This window comes from Calcarisporiella thermophila (genome assembly GCF_041956535.1).
Source record: "Calcarisporiella thermophila strain CBS 279.70 unplaced genomic scaffold VTP21scaffold_5, whole genome shotgun sequence".
In the NCBI taxonomy this organism is placed as follows: Eukaryota; Fungi; Calcarisporiellomycota; class Calcarisporiellomycetes; order Calcarisporiellales; family Calcarisporiellaceae; genus Calcarisporiella; species Calcarisporiella thermophila.
The window spans coordinates 1,285,091-1,301,464 of NW_027192195.1; the positions used below are offsets into that span (position 1 = coordinate 1,285,091).

General features: G+C 39.8%; 7 protein-coding genes across 7 annotated transcripts; 3 read left to right on the forward strand and 4 right to left on the reverse strand.

Moving 5' to 3' along the window:
• Nucleotides 1-957: 957 nt before the first annotated feature.
• On the forward strand, nucleotides 958-2,015 carry VTP21DRAFT_9628 (uncharacterized protein; the record flags this gene model as incomplete). Its single annotated transcript, XM_069400605.1, has 3 exons — nucleotides 958-1,361; nucleotides 1,429-1,569; nucleotides 1,706-2,015. 3 exons carry the CDS (start codon nucleotides 958-960, stop codon nucleotides 2,013-2,015), a joined length of 855 nt encoding a protein of 284 aa, XP_069254515.1.
• Nucleotides 2,016-4,218: 2,203 nt separating this feature from the next.
• Nucleotides 4,219-4,689, reverse strand: VTP21DRAFT_9629 (uncharacterized protein; the record flags this gene model as incomplete). Its single annotated transcript, XM_069400606.1, has 1 exon — nucleotides 4,219-4,689. One exon carries the CDS (start codon nucleotides 4,687-4,689, stop codon nucleotides 4,219-4,221), a length of 471 nt encoding a protein of 156 aa, XP_069254516.1.
• Nucleotides 4,690-5,471: 782 nt separating this feature from the next.
• Nucleotides 5,472-6,318, reverse strand: VTP21DRAFT_9630 (uncharacterized protein; the record flags this gene model as incomplete). The annotated part of the gene is made up of 2 exons (XM_069400608.1): nucleotides 5,472-5,726; nucleotides 6,184-6,318. 2 exons carry the CDS (start codon nucleotides 6,316-6,318, stop codon nucleotides 5,472-5,474), a joined length of 390 nt encoding a protein of 129 aa, XP_069254517.1.
• Nucleotides 6,319-7,065: 747 nt separating this feature from the next.
• VTP21DRAFT_9631 (uncharacterized protein) lies at nucleotides 7,066-7,806 on the reverse strand (the record flags this gene model as incomplete). The annotated part of the gene is made up of 2 exons (XM_069400609.1): nucleotides 7,066-7,371; nucleotides 7,438-7,806. 2 exons carry the CDS (start codon nucleotides 7,804-7,806, stop codon nucleotides 7,066-7,068), a joined length of 675 nt encoding a protein of 224 aa, XP_069254518.1.
• Nucleotides 7,807-8,115: 309 nt separating this feature from the next.
• VTP21DRAFT_9632 (uncharacterized protein) lies at nucleotides 8,116-9,649 on the forward strand (the record flags this gene model as incomplete). Its single annotated transcript, XM_069400610.1, has 5 exons — nucleotides 8,116-8,440; nucleotides 8,500-8,714; nucleotides 8,776-8,982; nucleotides 9,048-9,297; nucleotides 9,366-9,649. 5 exons carry the CDS (start codon nucleotides 8,116-8,118, stop codon nucleotides 9,647-9,649), a joined length of 1,281 nt encoding a protein of 426 aa, XP_069254519.1.
• A 1,181-nt stretch (nucleotides 9,650-10,830) lies between these two features.
• VTP21DRAFT_9633 (uncharacterized protein) lies at nucleotides 10,831-12,286 on the reverse strand (the record flags this gene model as incomplete). Its single annotated transcript, XM_069400611.1, has 3 exons — nucleotides 10,831-11,240; nucleotides 11,302-11,455; nucleotides 11,519-12,286. The coding sequence occupies 3 exons, from the start codon at nucleotides 12,284-12,286 to the stop codon at nucleotides 10,831-10,833; spliced, it is 1,332 nt and encodes a 443-aa protein (XP_069254520.1).
• Nucleotides 12,287-13,491: 1,205 nt separating this feature from the next.
• VTP21DRAFT_9634 (uncharacterized protein) lies at nucleotides 13,492-15,548 on the forward strand (the record flags this gene model as incomplete). The annotated part of the gene is made up of 8 exons (XM_069400612.1): nucleotides 13,492-13,596; nucleotides 13,665-13,781; nucleotides 13,854-14,050; nucleotides 14,126-14,206; nucleotides 14,274-14,395; nucleotides 14,485-14,645; nucleotides 14,705-14,880; nucleotides 14,957-15,548. The coding sequence occupies 8 exons, from the start codon at nucleotides 13,492-13,494 to the stop codon at nucleotides 15,546-15,548; spliced, it is 1,551 nt and encodes a 516-aa protein (XP_069254521.1).
• Nucleotides 15,549-16,374: the final 826 nt, after the last annotated feature.

The following is a 16,374-nucleotide window of genomic DNA, read 5'->3' on the forward strand; positions in this document are numbered from 1 at the left end:
AAGGTTTCTGATAGAACACCTTCAAGCACTCGGCTTCATAATCAACAAAAAGAAATCAGGATTGACGCTGAAAAGAAACAACAGATATTCCCGGGATTCAAAATCAAGACAAAAACCATGGAAACCAGGCTCCCAAAATATAAGGTTGCACAAATCAAATAAAACATTAGATTCGCAAAACAAAGCCGAGGACCACAAGGCAAATAGCATCACTAGCAGGTCTTAGAGCATAGACAGTACCTGCAGAGGAGCCAGAATTCATTTTTCAGCATTTACAAAGAGATCTTGCAAAAAACCTTCAAAGAAACAACCAAGAATGGGAGAAGTGATACCACTCTCAGAGGATATGACATAGGATTTGAAAAAGTGTGAAATCCTCATGGATGTTCACAACGGCTTGCAAGTAAGAATTCCACCGTCGGACGAAACAGTGAATATAACAACAGACGCATCAGGAACAGGATGTGGGATAGTGAGCACACACCTAACAACACATGGCCAATGGACAGACCCAGAGAGTAAAACATCATCGAACCAGAAAGAGCTCCAGGCTATTCTCTTCGCTCTAAAGTTACACGTCTAACACTGGGAGAACAAACACATTAGAATCAAGACGGACAACAAGACAGCTGTGGCCTACATCCAAAACCTAGGGGACACGGCGAGTGTACTTTTTTCTAGACATAGCCACGGAGATATAGGAAATCTGCTTAAGATACAACATCCAGATAATAGCAGAACATCTCCCATACAAAACGGAGAAGCAGACACAGAGAGTCGTCGAAAGATATCCCACCATGAGTGACAACTACCGGAAGAAATATGGAGGCTCATCAACAAGAGCTGGAGAGAGAGGGCAATAGATCTCCTTGCATCAGGCAACAACACGAGACGCCCACGATTCTTTAGCATGGGGCCAGATCCAGACACAGAAGCAATCAACGCCCTCTCACAAATATGGCCGACCAGAGAAGCCTACGCCAGCCCACCATGGATTCTACTACCCAGAATTCTCAGAGAGATTTCACTATGAGAACTGGAAGAGATAGTGATGATAACCTCCATCTGGACGACACAACCATGGATAGCACAAGCCCTAAGTCTGACAATCAAACAACCGGTGATCCTCGACCTACAACACCTGAACTCTCTAAAAGCGCTCCCAAGACACCCGACACAGATAATCGCTTGGATGTTATCAGGCATGCGCTCGAAACACAGGGAGTTTCGGAGAAAACGATTAATCTCATCTCCAAAGAAGAAAGGGCAACCACTGGGAAGCATTACATTTCAGCGTGGAAAAATTCACATCATGGTGCAAACCGAACTATATGGATCCGTGAGAGTACGACTTGCCCACGGTCACAATGTTCCTTGCAAAAATGAGTGAGAAGTATAAGTATACGTCGCTCCAAGTCTACCGAACAGCGATATCGAAAACGTGGCAGATACTCCACCCAGAAATAGCGCCTATGGCGGACCAAGCAATAGTCAAGACGATAATCAAAGGGGACAAGAGAAGTATCGCCACGATCAGGGAGAAAACAACAGTATTAGAACGTCCAGAGGGTAATAGAGAAACTAGTGATGATTCCAACTAGCGGAGAGACTCCATTAGAACGCCTAGGACAAAAATAGCTCTTCTACTGGCAATAACAACTATCTGGCGATCAAGATCTGACCTTGCGAGTAAACCACTGGACAGAGTCCAATTCACCACCACGGACGATGGCACATCAACCACAATGCAAATTACCACCATAATGCCCAAGGAAGGAATGGAAAATCCCATAAGACTACAAGCACTCCTAAAAGACGCAGAACTATGTCCTGTGACAGCATTGCACCTCTATATATCTCGCACCAGAGAGAGATCACCCGGATATGATAAGTTTCCCACTTTCTTCATCACAGCACGCAAAGTCCCAACCCTTGCAACTGAGATATGGTGGCAAATGGATCACAGATATGCTTTCCGAAAGTGGTATCCTAGCAACAGCCCACTCAACCATTAGCATCTCATCATCCTACTCCTTAGTACAAGGCACGTCGCTGGAAACTATACTCAAAGCAGCTAACTGGACCTCAATGACAACATCCGAACTCTTCAATTACAGGGTTGGAATGGTTATTTTTCCCGTATGGACAACCTTACGACGAAACATCTTTCAGAGCGAGAACCTTGGGGCATAATTCCCAAAGGGCATTAGCCGAACCTGTGAGGGCTAATTCCCTTTGGGGAGAGCCCAAGGGAAACGATGCTGAATGCTCACTCACCACAACTCCAAATACAACACGGATTCGTAGGACTTTTCAAAGCTATGGAACAAGAATAGCTGACGCTATCTTTAAATAATTTTTTGTTTTGTTTATTACAGTTTATAATTACTTCTAAAAACAGGAATTTGAAGATTCTAACCAGTTTATACTTGAAATTTGTACTTCTTTGATATTTTATTATTTTTCCATGTCAAAAAAGCACGATTTGAACTCCGAAGGAACAGATACCACCGATGGTGAGAACCTTTGGGACGATACCTAAAGGGAAATTATTAAGGACGCTTTCCAGAAGAAGTAATCCCTATTGAGGTGGGTAGAATAAACTCCAAGCACCGAAATTCATATAATAATTTATATTAATTCTCAAGGGAGGCGAATAGATGAATTAGAATGATACCCAATGTAGAAATTGAAATTTCTTAATAAACTTTATATGAAATATAGTCAAAATATTTAAAATATAAAAGCAATAGTATCAGAATAAAGAGGAAGTCCTTGACCTTCTACCTTTGCAATTAACCAATTGCGGTGCTTTTTCTCTCTCCCGCATTTTAGTTTCCTTCAATTCCTTGTATATCTCGTTCTCCTCGATAATTTATCGAGCACTGACCAAGCTCTTCAAAGATTCCTAGCTACTTTCGTGGAGATAGTGACCTGCCCATTTAACTAATACACTTCACAATTACATTGTCTTCGGTCATCGAAGCTGTTTTCTACTACATTTTTGTCATCGAAGATTATGGGTAGTGGTGGAGGTGGTATATGAAGATAATCTGTGGTTTTTTGTGTCTTTTGAGGACAGATGAACCTGGGGTGCACTAGGATGTTCGTTTGAGATCTAGTTTATACACGACTGTTTCGTCTCGTTCTGGAATATTCCAAAGGCCGGCGAATCGCGACGAAAATATTTTCGACAGCGCATTCCAAAAAGCTTCGGGAATAAGATGGTTCAAAAATTAACACTGGGTCGTGTACTTGATACTCAATCTCGGATCGATGTTGGTCGGAGTAGATTTTCTGTCGTTTTTTCGCGTCTTAGATCAATTAGATTACATTCGACTGGATCATCTCCAATTATTCGACGAGCTCTTCGGCAGTTAGGCTTGGAAATATTGAGACATTACCGTGACGACGAACCGCTTGGTCAATATTCATATATAAATTTTAAGTACAGCGCTAACCATTGATGGGCAATGATCCAAGGGTTTTCATTTGGAAGGTTTGAATATATTATCATTGCAGGAAAAACGGATGAAAAAATAATCAACGATGTAATTAACAACGTTCAAACCTCGTAGAAAAAAAATACTCCCTTACCCCCCCTACAAGGGATCAAAATTAGAACCAAAACACTGAAACGAGCAATTAAGATAATTCTCGCGTCGCAACTCTTCGCTACATCAACACAGATCTCCTCCCCCTATTGAATAGAAGAGTAGGAAAAGAATCTATTATTTGCACGGAGTCTAGTCTTTTAAATATGACATAATATCTAACTACCTAATATCGAGTAAAAGTTAAGGAGAGGGATGGGGGAGGAGAGGGGAGAGTGCAGGTATTACTGTAACATGGGCATGTAAAGAGCGAAAAAAGAGAATGAAATTAAAAGAATTGATCCGATTTGGAGGATTCGTCCTCCTTTTCTATTAGGAAGGTGTGCGCGGTGACTAAGGATTCTCGGTCCGTTTCCCCTCCTTGGGTGCTGTCGAACTTCCTTCCGACGGTAAAGTAGTACTCGAAGTATGGCAAGACTCATTTGCCCGCGCTCAGCCTGCTTTTGACGGCGGTTAAATCCAGGAATGTGCCCAGCACTTTCACGAATTTAACTAGCGCCCCCCAAAATTGCAGCCATCACGCCAATTGCCACGGTGCGATGCGGTCGCCCCAGCAGTCAATCGGGACACTCCGATGCGCGGTGGGGATAGTTTCGAGGCTCTCCTAGAGGATATACCCGGACCTTCTCTCGATGCCGAGGTCGAAATAGCGCGATTTCAACGCAATGAGCACGGGGGGTGGGGGGGGGGTGATGACATTCCTTGCTCTCCTCAGCTCCTTATCTGCCTCTACCAGCTCAACATAGTCACCCGTCTTGGTAACACGCTGGAGCTTGTGCATGACACAAGTCTGCTGTGTGGTGTTGTAGTCCAGGCCCATTCCCCGCTGATAGACAAATGACGAAGGTGTCATCAGCGAATGGAAGCTGGTTGAGAGCATTAGTGGCGACCTATTGCACGTTGGGAGGAACAAGCGGCACCGTCTTCCCTCCCTTGCTTTTGCCCTTGATATTGACATCGTGCTTGCGGCCGTCAGAGGCAGGTACCTCTGGCTCACGTCCAATCCCACGAATTCGCATTGGGAAAAGTGCATCGCCATTTCATGTATCCAGAATCCGGCCGCGCAGCCTAACATTTTTTTTAAACGCCGTATTAATATTTCTATTCTGGCATACAGTAAACTATAGTCGAGTGTCGATTATTGTATCACTTGTTACCTAAGTTTTACCCATACCTCTCTGAAAGGAGCCTCTTTGTCTTGCTGGATCGCCGTCTACAGCTTGGATCTCATAGTCCTTTGAATCTCGTGACCAAATTGTTTCTCATTTGAGATTGAGCTCGGGGTGACATTGTTCCACACGATTTTCAATCTTGAAAGATGTCTGATTCAAAAGGTTATGTGGTGCGCAATCATGGCAGATTCCGCTTTGTGACAGTGTACTCTTAGGTCGGTTCAAATAGTCTTCTCTCTCGACTATTGATGCATTTGTTTTCCCTCTATCTTCGAAACGATAGAGTCTACCCTATGCCATAGCTATACAATTGCCATGGAGTCGAAGTAGATGTGGGTTGTTGTCTCAGGAGTGGCCGAGTTGCATCTTTTGCAGGTGTTTGGCTCGCTTACTGGTGATTATTCTTGTCACTAGTTAGGGTTAAATATTAAATATCATAATCACCTTGATTACTTCTTTATATCCATTAGGATATCCAGCTTGTTAATTTCTGAAACTGAATTCCAGATTGTTCTGATGTCGACGTTCCGTCCTAAACGAGTTGATCTCAACTATACTATGGGCAGGAGTGCTCGATTCTCTTGACATGAATGCCGATGTTCACGGAAATTCCTACTTTCGTGAAATAAGAGTTGCAAAGAATCTACCCATCGATATGTCATGGCGCACTTCCTGGGTATTCTATTCAGGAAAATGCAAGGATTGTGAAGTCAATGGCAAAAGCGAATAAAACGGTGTCCAACGAATCCCCCAATCTCTCCACCCTCCTGCCACGCTTCATGCGCGCACGCTCGATGCGCACTTGGCTAGCTCTGACATTCCCCCAGCTCCAGCCACTGACCGAACCGAGATTGCTAGTGAGATCCAACGGCGCCCCCTTGTCTTTCGGTAAGAGCGAGGCAAATGCAGTTGAATCTGCGCCCGAACCAACCGACACCTCCTAGAAGCAACGAGGAAGTCAAACTGCGAGGTTGCAAGAATGATTGACGGAAGAAAATTCGCCCGTTAGAGTGACTACGGTGACGTGTGGCCTGAGCATGAATCCAGGCTAAGCTTAAGTCACGCTTATGCTTGAAAAGATTTGGGCAAACATACAGAGAGATGCAACCTTATTTCCTACTAAGGTTTTTTCGGGACTCGGGGCCCTAACAACCTCGCTAACATTTTGGGAAAAAAGATTTCCAAGATCCGAAGCTTTGCGCAATTCAGAAAGTTTGCAACCCTCGGAGCCTCCCGAAACTCAAGCTTACCGCTAGTGAGCACCCCCCTCTCCGCCAATTCAACCCCCGCCTCCCTATTTCCAAATCGCCTCATATTAACATCCCCCTTCTTGGGGGCAAATTAATTGTGGGATTTCAGACTCCGCATGAAACCTCTACTCCGCGAAATTATCCCGCCTTGCTCCATTCCGCGTTGAAATGCTTACGTTTGGTTCTTATCTGCACCGCTTGCAATGCCTCAAGCGCTTTGTGACTTAGTTCGGAGAGAATGGCGCAGAGTTGAAGATACAACACGTGGATAGAATAGTACATCGCTTTAAGAAAATCGCAAAGGCGCTGACCCTTCTCTTATATTTCGAGGGTGCATCATTCCCAAGCGAAATGACTATGCACATTGGATCCTGGAGAGATATGGTTCAAGTTTGTAGCAGAAAATATTAGGCGATTATTTAGTGAGACGGCTCAGTTAATATGCTTTGGGCACGGGCGAGGTGCTTTTCCAGAACGATAGGTAAATAAATCTCATCGCGCGAAGTCCAGTTACATGGCTCAAAAGCCAGTCGAACTCCCTGCTAGAATTGGTATCTCGTTCTCCTGATTTGAATCCTATTTAACTCGTGCAGAGTGAGTTGAATGCAACAGCAAACCAATATCTAGCAAGGCCGTAATCCGATCCAACCCAGACACTCTGGAGTATTTCGCAAAGAAGAACAGGAGAAGTAGAATCATTAATGTTCGCCAAATAATAGATACTCCTCCAGAGAATGTATAATATGCTATACAGGATCGATATGTTTATGCATAATACTGAAATATTGTTTTTATAAAGTACATGTTATTAAATTGTCGGAGCCTGAATTATCAACTGAATATAATGCATTGATCCCAAGAAAAAGGAATCTTGCGAGTTCATGCAGGTAGTTGGACCAGACATGGATGGAGATATTTGCTGAATGTAGCGCTACTCATTGTAGATTTATTGGGAGATACAATACAAAAAAAATGAATAATAAAAAACATGGGCTCAACTACGGGAGGCACTCTACACTGCCCAATGGCTCATTTAGACTTTTGGTGATGCTGAGTCTTTAGGAAGAAACTCATCGCTTCATGAAGCTTACAACAAGATTGTATGGCCAAAACAAGGGGAATAACGATCCAAAAAGAGTTAAGGAATATAAAGTAAAAATAGAAGTAATAAGGATGAGGTGTACAGTGAGGTGATCCTTCCAAGATTGAAGTAGCGTAGTAAAGTACATCTCCGTAAATATGACATACTGAAACTACGAGTTGGACAATATGATGGTATGGAAGGTTCTTGTAAAGAGCATAGGCAGCCAGATAACACGCTGGCCCATCAAAATGCTAGTTGGAACAAATGTCTTTAATTAAGATATTAATCAGGATAAGGGTATTAAAGGACAGACTTACAGCCGTAATAAACTCCATCACTACTATAAACATGTCGCTAGATAGGTATCGTGAATCACTTTTGGCATATTCTTTCCATAACTGTGCGATCACGAACTGGTTCCCAGCAATGTTGGAATGATTCCAGCTAAAATAGCCCTCCATTACAATATGAATGGTGCCACTGATGATAAACCATATAAAGGTGAATTTCTCCATGTGAGAGATGTTCTTCCTCGTACCGATGGCTGCATTTGCAGCAAGAGTCACAAGCGCAACCATGCCAAAGAATATTGCTAGGATTTTTTCCAATGGCATTGTGGATGCAACATAATGAGGCAGATCAAGATCGCGAGGGTAGTAGGGATGGGAGACATTAGTTAGCGACATATTATTTGAGGTAGTTTTAAACTATTTATGGAAAAAGAGAAAATACAAGTAGGGGTTGCTTTCTCTCTACTTGAGTATTATATACAACTGGAGAAGGCTTTGGAAGTAGTCATAAAGAGTGCAAATTTCTCATACGATCATAAATCCTTCCAATTAGCTTTGAGTGGTATTTAAAGTTTTCAAATCAATTCATCAAAAACTTTAAAGTACTACTCCATATATTTTTTGAAAAACTATATAAGCTTCTCGAGATGTTCAGATGCAAAATTCTTCCAATGTCTAATTACCAACCATTGAATATTATTATAAATGTCCTCTCGTGATCTGAATCCCAAAACACAGCATTACGAATTTGGTGGTCCTCTCGGGACCATTCTTGTAATGCTGAGTAGCTCTTCAATCGTCTATTTTCTGTTCTTGACATGCAACGAAAAACAAGGTTGCTCCATTGATCCTTCCTCATTGCGTCAAGCCTGGCATAATTTTCAATGGCGAAATATTTTCGATTGGAATGTGACAATCTTGTATCTGCTATGGGTCTCCTTTCAGGCTATTCTCTATTATATTGCTCCTGGGAAGACTGGTCATGGACCATTATTACGCGATGGGTCCAAATTGATTTATCCTATTAACGGTGCGTCCACTTTGTTAATGATATTTAAGCTCTAACTTCAATGTATGCTATTTAAATAGGGCTTAGCGCGTTTATTATCACTATGATGACGGCAGCTGCGACTTATTTTATTTGGGGCATCTATCCCTTTATATATGTATACGATCATTTTATTCAGTTTGCTACCGCTGCGTACCTTCTTTCAAATGTGCAAGCAGTATTCCTCTATTTATATTCATTCCGCCCGGGAACATTATTTAATTTAATCGGAAATACAGGATCCCCTCTCTATGACGTATGTATTTAATAATCAATATTTTGGCATAAGCAACCATTAACTTATATCGTTAAATAAGTTTTTTATCGGACGTCCACTCAACCCTCGCATTGGATCTTTCGACCTCAAGTTTTTCTGTGAGCTTCGCCCTGGTATGATTGGTTGGGTGGTGTTGAATTTATGCACGGCGGCCAAGCAGTTTCAGCTACAAGGCCAAATTACACACTCGATGTTAGCTGTAGTTCTTTTCGAAGCAATATACGTGGTTGACGTTCTCGTTAATGAGGTCAGTGAGGCATCTAATGTGATTTGGGATTTGACCTCTGGCTTAAATATCATCCAATATTTCAGGAAGCACTATTAATGTCCAATGACATTACATCCGAAGGCTTTGGATGGATGCTGTCATTTGGAGATTTGTGTTGGGTCCCCTTCACGTATTCTCTTCAGGCACGATACCTTGCTTTCCACCCAATTCAACTCAGTCCATTGGCATTGTCTCTCATTTCAATCTTGTTTTTCGCTTCATATGCCGTGTTCCGCCTATCTAACACGGAAAAAAACGCCTTCCGTGCTAACCCTGATAACCCTGCTTTAAAGCGTAAATCTCTAGAGCAGACTATTCATAACTATATTGGATGATGACTGATAGCTTACTTCTATTAACAGATTTAAAATTTATTGAAACCGAAGCCGGAAGCAAATTACTAATAAGTGGGTGGTGGGGCGTGGCTCGACATATTAACTATACCACCGATTGGCTGGTTGGTCTGGCATGGTGCCTATGCACTGGTTTTGATGCAACGATCCCCTACTTCTATGCGATCTATTTTGGTCTGCTACTTCTCTACCGGAACGAGAGGGACGAACATAAATGCCAACTAAAATATAAGAAAGATTGGGACCGTTATCGTAAATTAGTGCCATACAAGTTAATACCTGGCATTTACTAAAATGATATAAATTGTATTAAAATATAAAATATAATTTTGAAGATTAAATCATTTACTCTATACTCTGCAAAAAGCTCTCATTGGTAAAAATGGCAGTATGCGCTTTAGAGATTTTTCGAAAATAAAAAAAAAATTTTTAAGTTAAGCCCAAAACTGATATATAGTACATGAACTCTGGCCAGATTGCCCAAAATCTACCAAAGATCGATACGTCAAAAATGCAAATTCGGCCGTAACTTAAAGCACCCAATAATGAGTAAAAATAGTAAGTCTCAAATGTGTAGTTAAATAGAACCAATTTAAACACATAAATATATAATCCACCGGATCTAAGTTGAATCCCATAAAATATAGAGCTAAATGATCATGAAAGATTTCTAGACTTAAATTATATACTGTATATACTACTTTCTAGTCCACCCTGTCGAGAGAAATGTATAAAAATTAGCATTAACCGCCGCATAAATTTCTCCTTTTTATACCACTCCCCACACTTATCCACTGCTTCTACGCCAAAAAAACGCTTCGAGCTACGCTTTTCGAAACCCCTCAGACCATATGTAAATTATCCTTGTACCAATCCTCCTCCTGGTACACTGATACCAACATGAGATCTTCCTGATATTTATGATGGAAATAAAATTACACCGGCCAAAGATCTAGTGGGTAAAGATGTTTAGATTTGATCATCCAAAACAGCTATTCATATCGAATGATTGAATGATTGAACAAGATGGAGAGTCTAGTATTCATAAGACATACTCGCCTCCTCTTCAGCATAGCAATTTTTTTCTTAGTGGATTATAGCTAATAAAAACCATAGAGCAATCTTCAAGTGTAAAGTGTTACAGTATATACATACAAAAGAGCGAGTATAACTAAAGGATTCAAATATGCAAATCAGCACATGATAACCATGGGTATCTTTGTGAAGATTATCTTTTATTATTCAGCAATGCTGTAGATCGTCAGATCATTTTCTTTGATTTTTAAATTCCATTTTTTGTATTTGGTTCATTACCAAACTGCTAAGTTTATTAAACCTACCAAAAAGAAATGCTACATAGAGGTATAACTTAGACTCAGAAATTTTTATTGTTATCCAAGAGTCCTTGAAATTTTTCACAAATGGATGTATTGATTCACTTGTTATAAAAAATCGCAAATAAAATATTATTAGCTCAGTTAATTGAGCTATTAGCCATGACTTTAAGGCATTCCTCAATTGTGGCGATAGCGCTATCAGCTTGCTCTTTCGTTAGAATTAGTGGTGGCAGGATAGTGATTGTATTAGCAGCTCCAGGGATAACAAGCAAAAATCTCTGAAGAGCTAATTGAAGAAAGGCTTCCGAAGTGGAAAAAGATTGATTGGGTTGGTCACAAAACTGTATGGCGATCATCATGCCTCGGCCACGTACTTCTTCAACTAAAGTGCCATAAAAAGGTTTGCACACATCCTGCAAGCTCATCAAAAGATGATTTCCCACATCTTGAACTTTCTGGAGAAAATTATGCTCACTGAGTCGGTTGAACACATAGTGTCCTACACGACATGACAGGGGATTGCCGCCGAAAGTTGAACCGTGATCGCCTAGTACAAGATTTTATATTTAATAAAAATACAATATTTATGCCAATTTTTAATTCAATACCCATAGACACAATCTTAGCAACACGTTCGGATAGAATCACTGCACCAATGGGCAAACCATTGCCTAGAGCCTTTGCAACAGTAATAATATCCGGTGCACAATCAGCACCGTAATGCATATGAGCCCATAATTTTCCACTCCTACCAAGACCGCACTGGAAAGGCAGATATTGAATATTAGAACAAATCTTGGGAAATTGAAAACTATTTAAATTTACCTGGACTTCATCATATATAAGGATTGCATTTACTTCATCGCATCGCTTTCTAAGTGCCTTCAGAAATTCATATGTCGCAATATGTATACCACCACCACCTTGAATAGGCTCTACTATTACAGCACAGGTATTCTCATCGATAGTTTCAACAGCTTTTTCTACGTTATTGAATTGTAATTGTACACTGCCTGAGAGCATAGGGCGGAATGGATCACGTAACATCCGTATTTCGAGTGCACTCATCGACAATGCCCCCATCGTACTTCCATGGTAACCATCTTGAAATGACACCACTTTGTATTTATTCTCTGCTCTAGAAGGATCTGAGGAATTGGTTATGTGCTTGGCAAATTTACGCGCCATTTTCAGGGCAGCTTCATTAGCTTCAGATCCAGAGTTTACGAATATAACCTTACTAGGCCTGCGTAAATCGTCCTTAATAGCGGTAGAGGTTTCAGTAATGTGTTGATTGGTAGCTGAAATAAGCGATTTAGCGAGTCGTCCCGCCCACTCATTAATGTAGAAAGTTGAAGTGTGTATTAATTTACCCGCTTGGTCAGAGATAATTTGCGAGATCTCTTTGTCTGCATGACCTAGAGCATTTACCGCAATTCCTGACATAAAATCCAGGTATTTATTGTTTTCGGCATCATAAACGTAGCAACCTCTCCCGTGAGTGAGAACAATGGGTATGGGTGGGAAAATCGGTGCTATATATTCTTGTTGAAGTTCAAAGACTTCAAGCGGATTCACAGTTGCATTATCCATCTTTGTATATCTAGGGAAAATGAAGATATTAGCAAAAAAAAATTAAACCAGTTTATGATATAAATATTGCCAATCTTTGACTTGCTCTTAACGTTTCTTCTAATCAATGGATAGGGGTTTAAATAAAAATGGAAACTACGGGAAAATATTACTAACCAGTCCTAATAAGCCATCTCAATAGTTTTGTGGAACAACCAAAATCTCACTCAACAGAAGCTTAATATTCGCAATACAGACTCTGATTGTCGGTTAATTGATCCAATGAAAACCCTATTTGGTTTTGTCAAAATTTTTGGCATCCCTAAGTCGAAATAAAGACAATATAGTGAGAAAACCTTTAAAATAATCAAAAATTTGCTAAGTAAAGGTTAAATCATATTCCTTCGACTTTAGCGTGAGTTAGAAGTAAATATTAAAATCGTGCTATGTTTAAAATAGTTTTAGTGCAATTACAGTAGGTACTTGCTTTGCTCGGATTGTTTCTCCGAATCGCTTTATCCATTTCGTACTCAAAAGGCATAATGCAGAACGAGAGAAATGGGTGCATGATTTGTTACTAATATGATCGGATATTTTATCTACTATGTTAACCAGCTTTCTACAGTATATCAATTGATTAATAATATAGGGAAGGTTTGATTAAAATTACATGAGATTCGGAAATTCCCGATATGTGACAGTAGCGATTGTTGGAGGCTTTATCAATGCAGTGTAGAGGTGAGGAATCGAATAAATAAAAAAGGAAAATCTAAAAAAAGAAAAATCGTAGTACGACTAAAGTATTGGCAGAGGGAGTGGCAATATAATAGAGTTATAGTTAAGTCAAGGTTAAAATATGTATTGTTACACATGCTCTTGACTAAAACCATTAGCCTGGTCCTATTTTTCTATGTAAGGCAAATCAATGTATACCTTATAAAAACGTGTGCTGGCTAACATGATATCATCCTTTTGCTTATACGGCAAACTCCATAGTAGTTGAATTCACTAAGCCCTCTTGGCTGAAAGTTACTTGAAACTCAATCAGAGCACTGATCCTCATTCAGTTTATTTTTTTGAAGGCATACTTTGTATATCTATTTCTTTTTACAAAATATTTTCCCGCTTCAACCATTTCTTTATAAATATCTGCTCAATTTCTCTTGTTGCTCACCTTTTCCTTTAAGCTGCTATATTGCATTATTACCGGTTAAATTTTAAGAAACATGTTTTCGAACATTATCACAGCTACTGACTGCAGATATGTGCTAGCGACTATTACAGCTTCAAGTTTTGTTATTGCGATTTTTGTTTCAAGATTTGTTCTTAAGGTAGATAAACGACCTATTCAATTACTTTGTTTTGTATTTGGTTTTATTGAGTTAACGATCTCATATAGAAATCCGGAAAAAGCAAATCTCTCCCCCCTGTAGTCTCAAGTGCTATTCCATTTATTGGAAGTATGATGGAGTTTTATTCTCGCCCGTTGCAGTTTCTTGTTAAGTGCCGTAGCAAGGTTTGTGCCGTTAGGACAAAATTATGCAATAAAAAGCAAATTCTTATACTTATTATACACTGCGTTTAATAGTACGGTGATATTTTCTCTTTCACAGCTTTTGGTCAAAATGTCACAGTAGTTCTTGGAACAGAGGGAAATAATTTTTTATTCAATGCTAAAAATACCGATTTAAACGCTGAGGAGGCCTATCGTCCTCTGACTGTACCAGTGTTTGGGGAAGGTGTTGTATATGATGTGCCAAATAGCGTACTGCTTGAGCAAAAAAGGTTTTAGTAATTTTATTCTAATTATTATATATTACCATATTGCTAACCAATTGATATTTCTAATTATACTGCCAGAATGGTTCGTAGCATCTTGACGATTGAAAATTTGAAGAAGTATGTTCCTATTTTCGAGGAGGAAACGAAACAGTACATAACGTAAATTGGACTAAAAATTTATAAGAGCCAAAATATTTTATGATTGATTGCCACTTCAAACAAACAGTAAACATTGGAACAAGAACAAGGGCGATATATATGTATTGCAAAGTATGGCCGAGCTAATCACGCTAACAGCGTCAAGCACGCTTCTCGGTGCTGAATTCCGCGCGCACATGGACGAGAAAGGTATTTATTTTTTGACCAAACTTTTGTTACAAAGCGTTATTATGACAAAGCATTAAGTATTCTCAATTAACCAAAATTTTCGAATATAGTTGCACTAGTTTTGAATGATCTAGGAGGTGCCGTTACTCCTTTGAATATAGTTTTCACTAACTTCCCCTTGCCCAGTAATATCAAACGTAACAACGCTCGAGCCAAAATGCGAGATATATGTCTGTCCATTGTCAATCATCGACGAAAATCTGACAATATTGTGCATAAATATTATCCGATAACTTATTTTTCACTTGGTTAACATGGGTTTCAAAATAGGATGATAATCAAGATTTATTACAGACCTTAATGTCGGCAACTTATAAGAATGGACGAAAGCTTAATGATGTTGAACTTGCGCATCTTCTTTTAACTGTGCTTATGGCCGGTCAGCACACCAGCGCTTCGACTGCTGCTTGGACTATAGTACTCTTAGCACAACATCCTCATATCATGTTCGTTTTCATGAATAACTATAAAATATATATAGACTTCATTGTTCAATTAATTTTTTTTTTTGCTACATTTTAGTGAAAAAATTCTCGCAGAACAGAAGCGCGAACTTGGAGAAAGTTTACCACCATTGACTTATGATAGCCTAAAAAAACTGCAGTATCTCGATAACTGTATTCGTGAAGCACTACGAATACGCCCCCCACTAGTCACTGTATTGCGTAAAGCAATTAATGACGTTCCAATTCCAAATACTGATTACGTTATCCCAGCCGGCCACTATGTAGTAGCTGCTCCACTTGTTACACATCTTGATGAGAAACTATATCATAATGCACTTGAGTACAACCCTTCTCGCTGGGAAGAATCCATTTATGCATCCTCAAATGAATTGGGTAATGGGATAGGTGAAAAAGCGGGTGAAGTGGACTTCGGATTTGGAAATGTATCGCTTGCCAGTGCACGCAGTCCATGGATTCCTTTTGGAGCTGGTAGGCATCGATGCATCGGTGAAACTTTCGCTTTTCTTCAGATTAAATCGATCGTTGCTACAATGGTGCGTGAATTCGATTTTAATATAACGGAGAAAGGAGTTCCGCAACCAAGGAGTGGAACTATGTTTGTGATTCCTGAAGAGGATGCGACAATTCGATATCAACGTCGTTTTTAGAATATGATAAATAGATGGAAATTCGTTTAAATTTCACATCAAAATTTTAGATAGTCATTCCTCTGCACCGGTATATTTCAAATATATTATTTATTTATTATAACTTTTCATACCATATTTCATGCTTGCAAGTACATGAGTAGGATTTGTCTATAATCCGTGCTTGGCGATTATGAACCAATACGTTGAATAAACTAAGCCTAGCTTTGCGGTTTCGGCAAATTTCTATTAGTATTATAACAAGTTGAAAAATGTATGCTATTATCAAAGGCACAGTAAGGAGGAAAGGGGGAAAAAGGATGAAATTTCGGGCATTAATGGATTTTAGGAAGAGTTCGATTTCATGAAACTAACCTTGTCTACGAGTTAAGGACTCTTAATATGGGCGGATTGGGAAATTGAGGGGGCGTGGATCGAAATTGGCAGTGAAGGGATGTATTCTATTGGGATTATAGGAGAATTGAGAGTTGTCGATGGAGTTTAGGGTGTTAATGTCGTTGAAGGAGTAAAATTTTGATTATGCTGAGGGAGAGAGCAAGTGGTTGCTATCGAATGAGAGGTGAAGGCGAGTAATATTAGAGGTGGAGCAAGCGAATTAGGCTTGTTTTGAGGTGATGAAAGAGTAACTGATTAAATTTGCTCAGCCACATTACAGGTTTTCTTGGATGGATCCAGCATTCTTGTTTATGGTCACTTAGAAGTTTGGAAAATTTTTCGAACAATTTCTTCTGTTAATCTTCGAGTTGCAGGATAAGTGAGTATATGCAACTGGCAAATCTTTCGTATTGACCACGGTTCAGAAGTGAATCCAGGACGGTATAGTGGC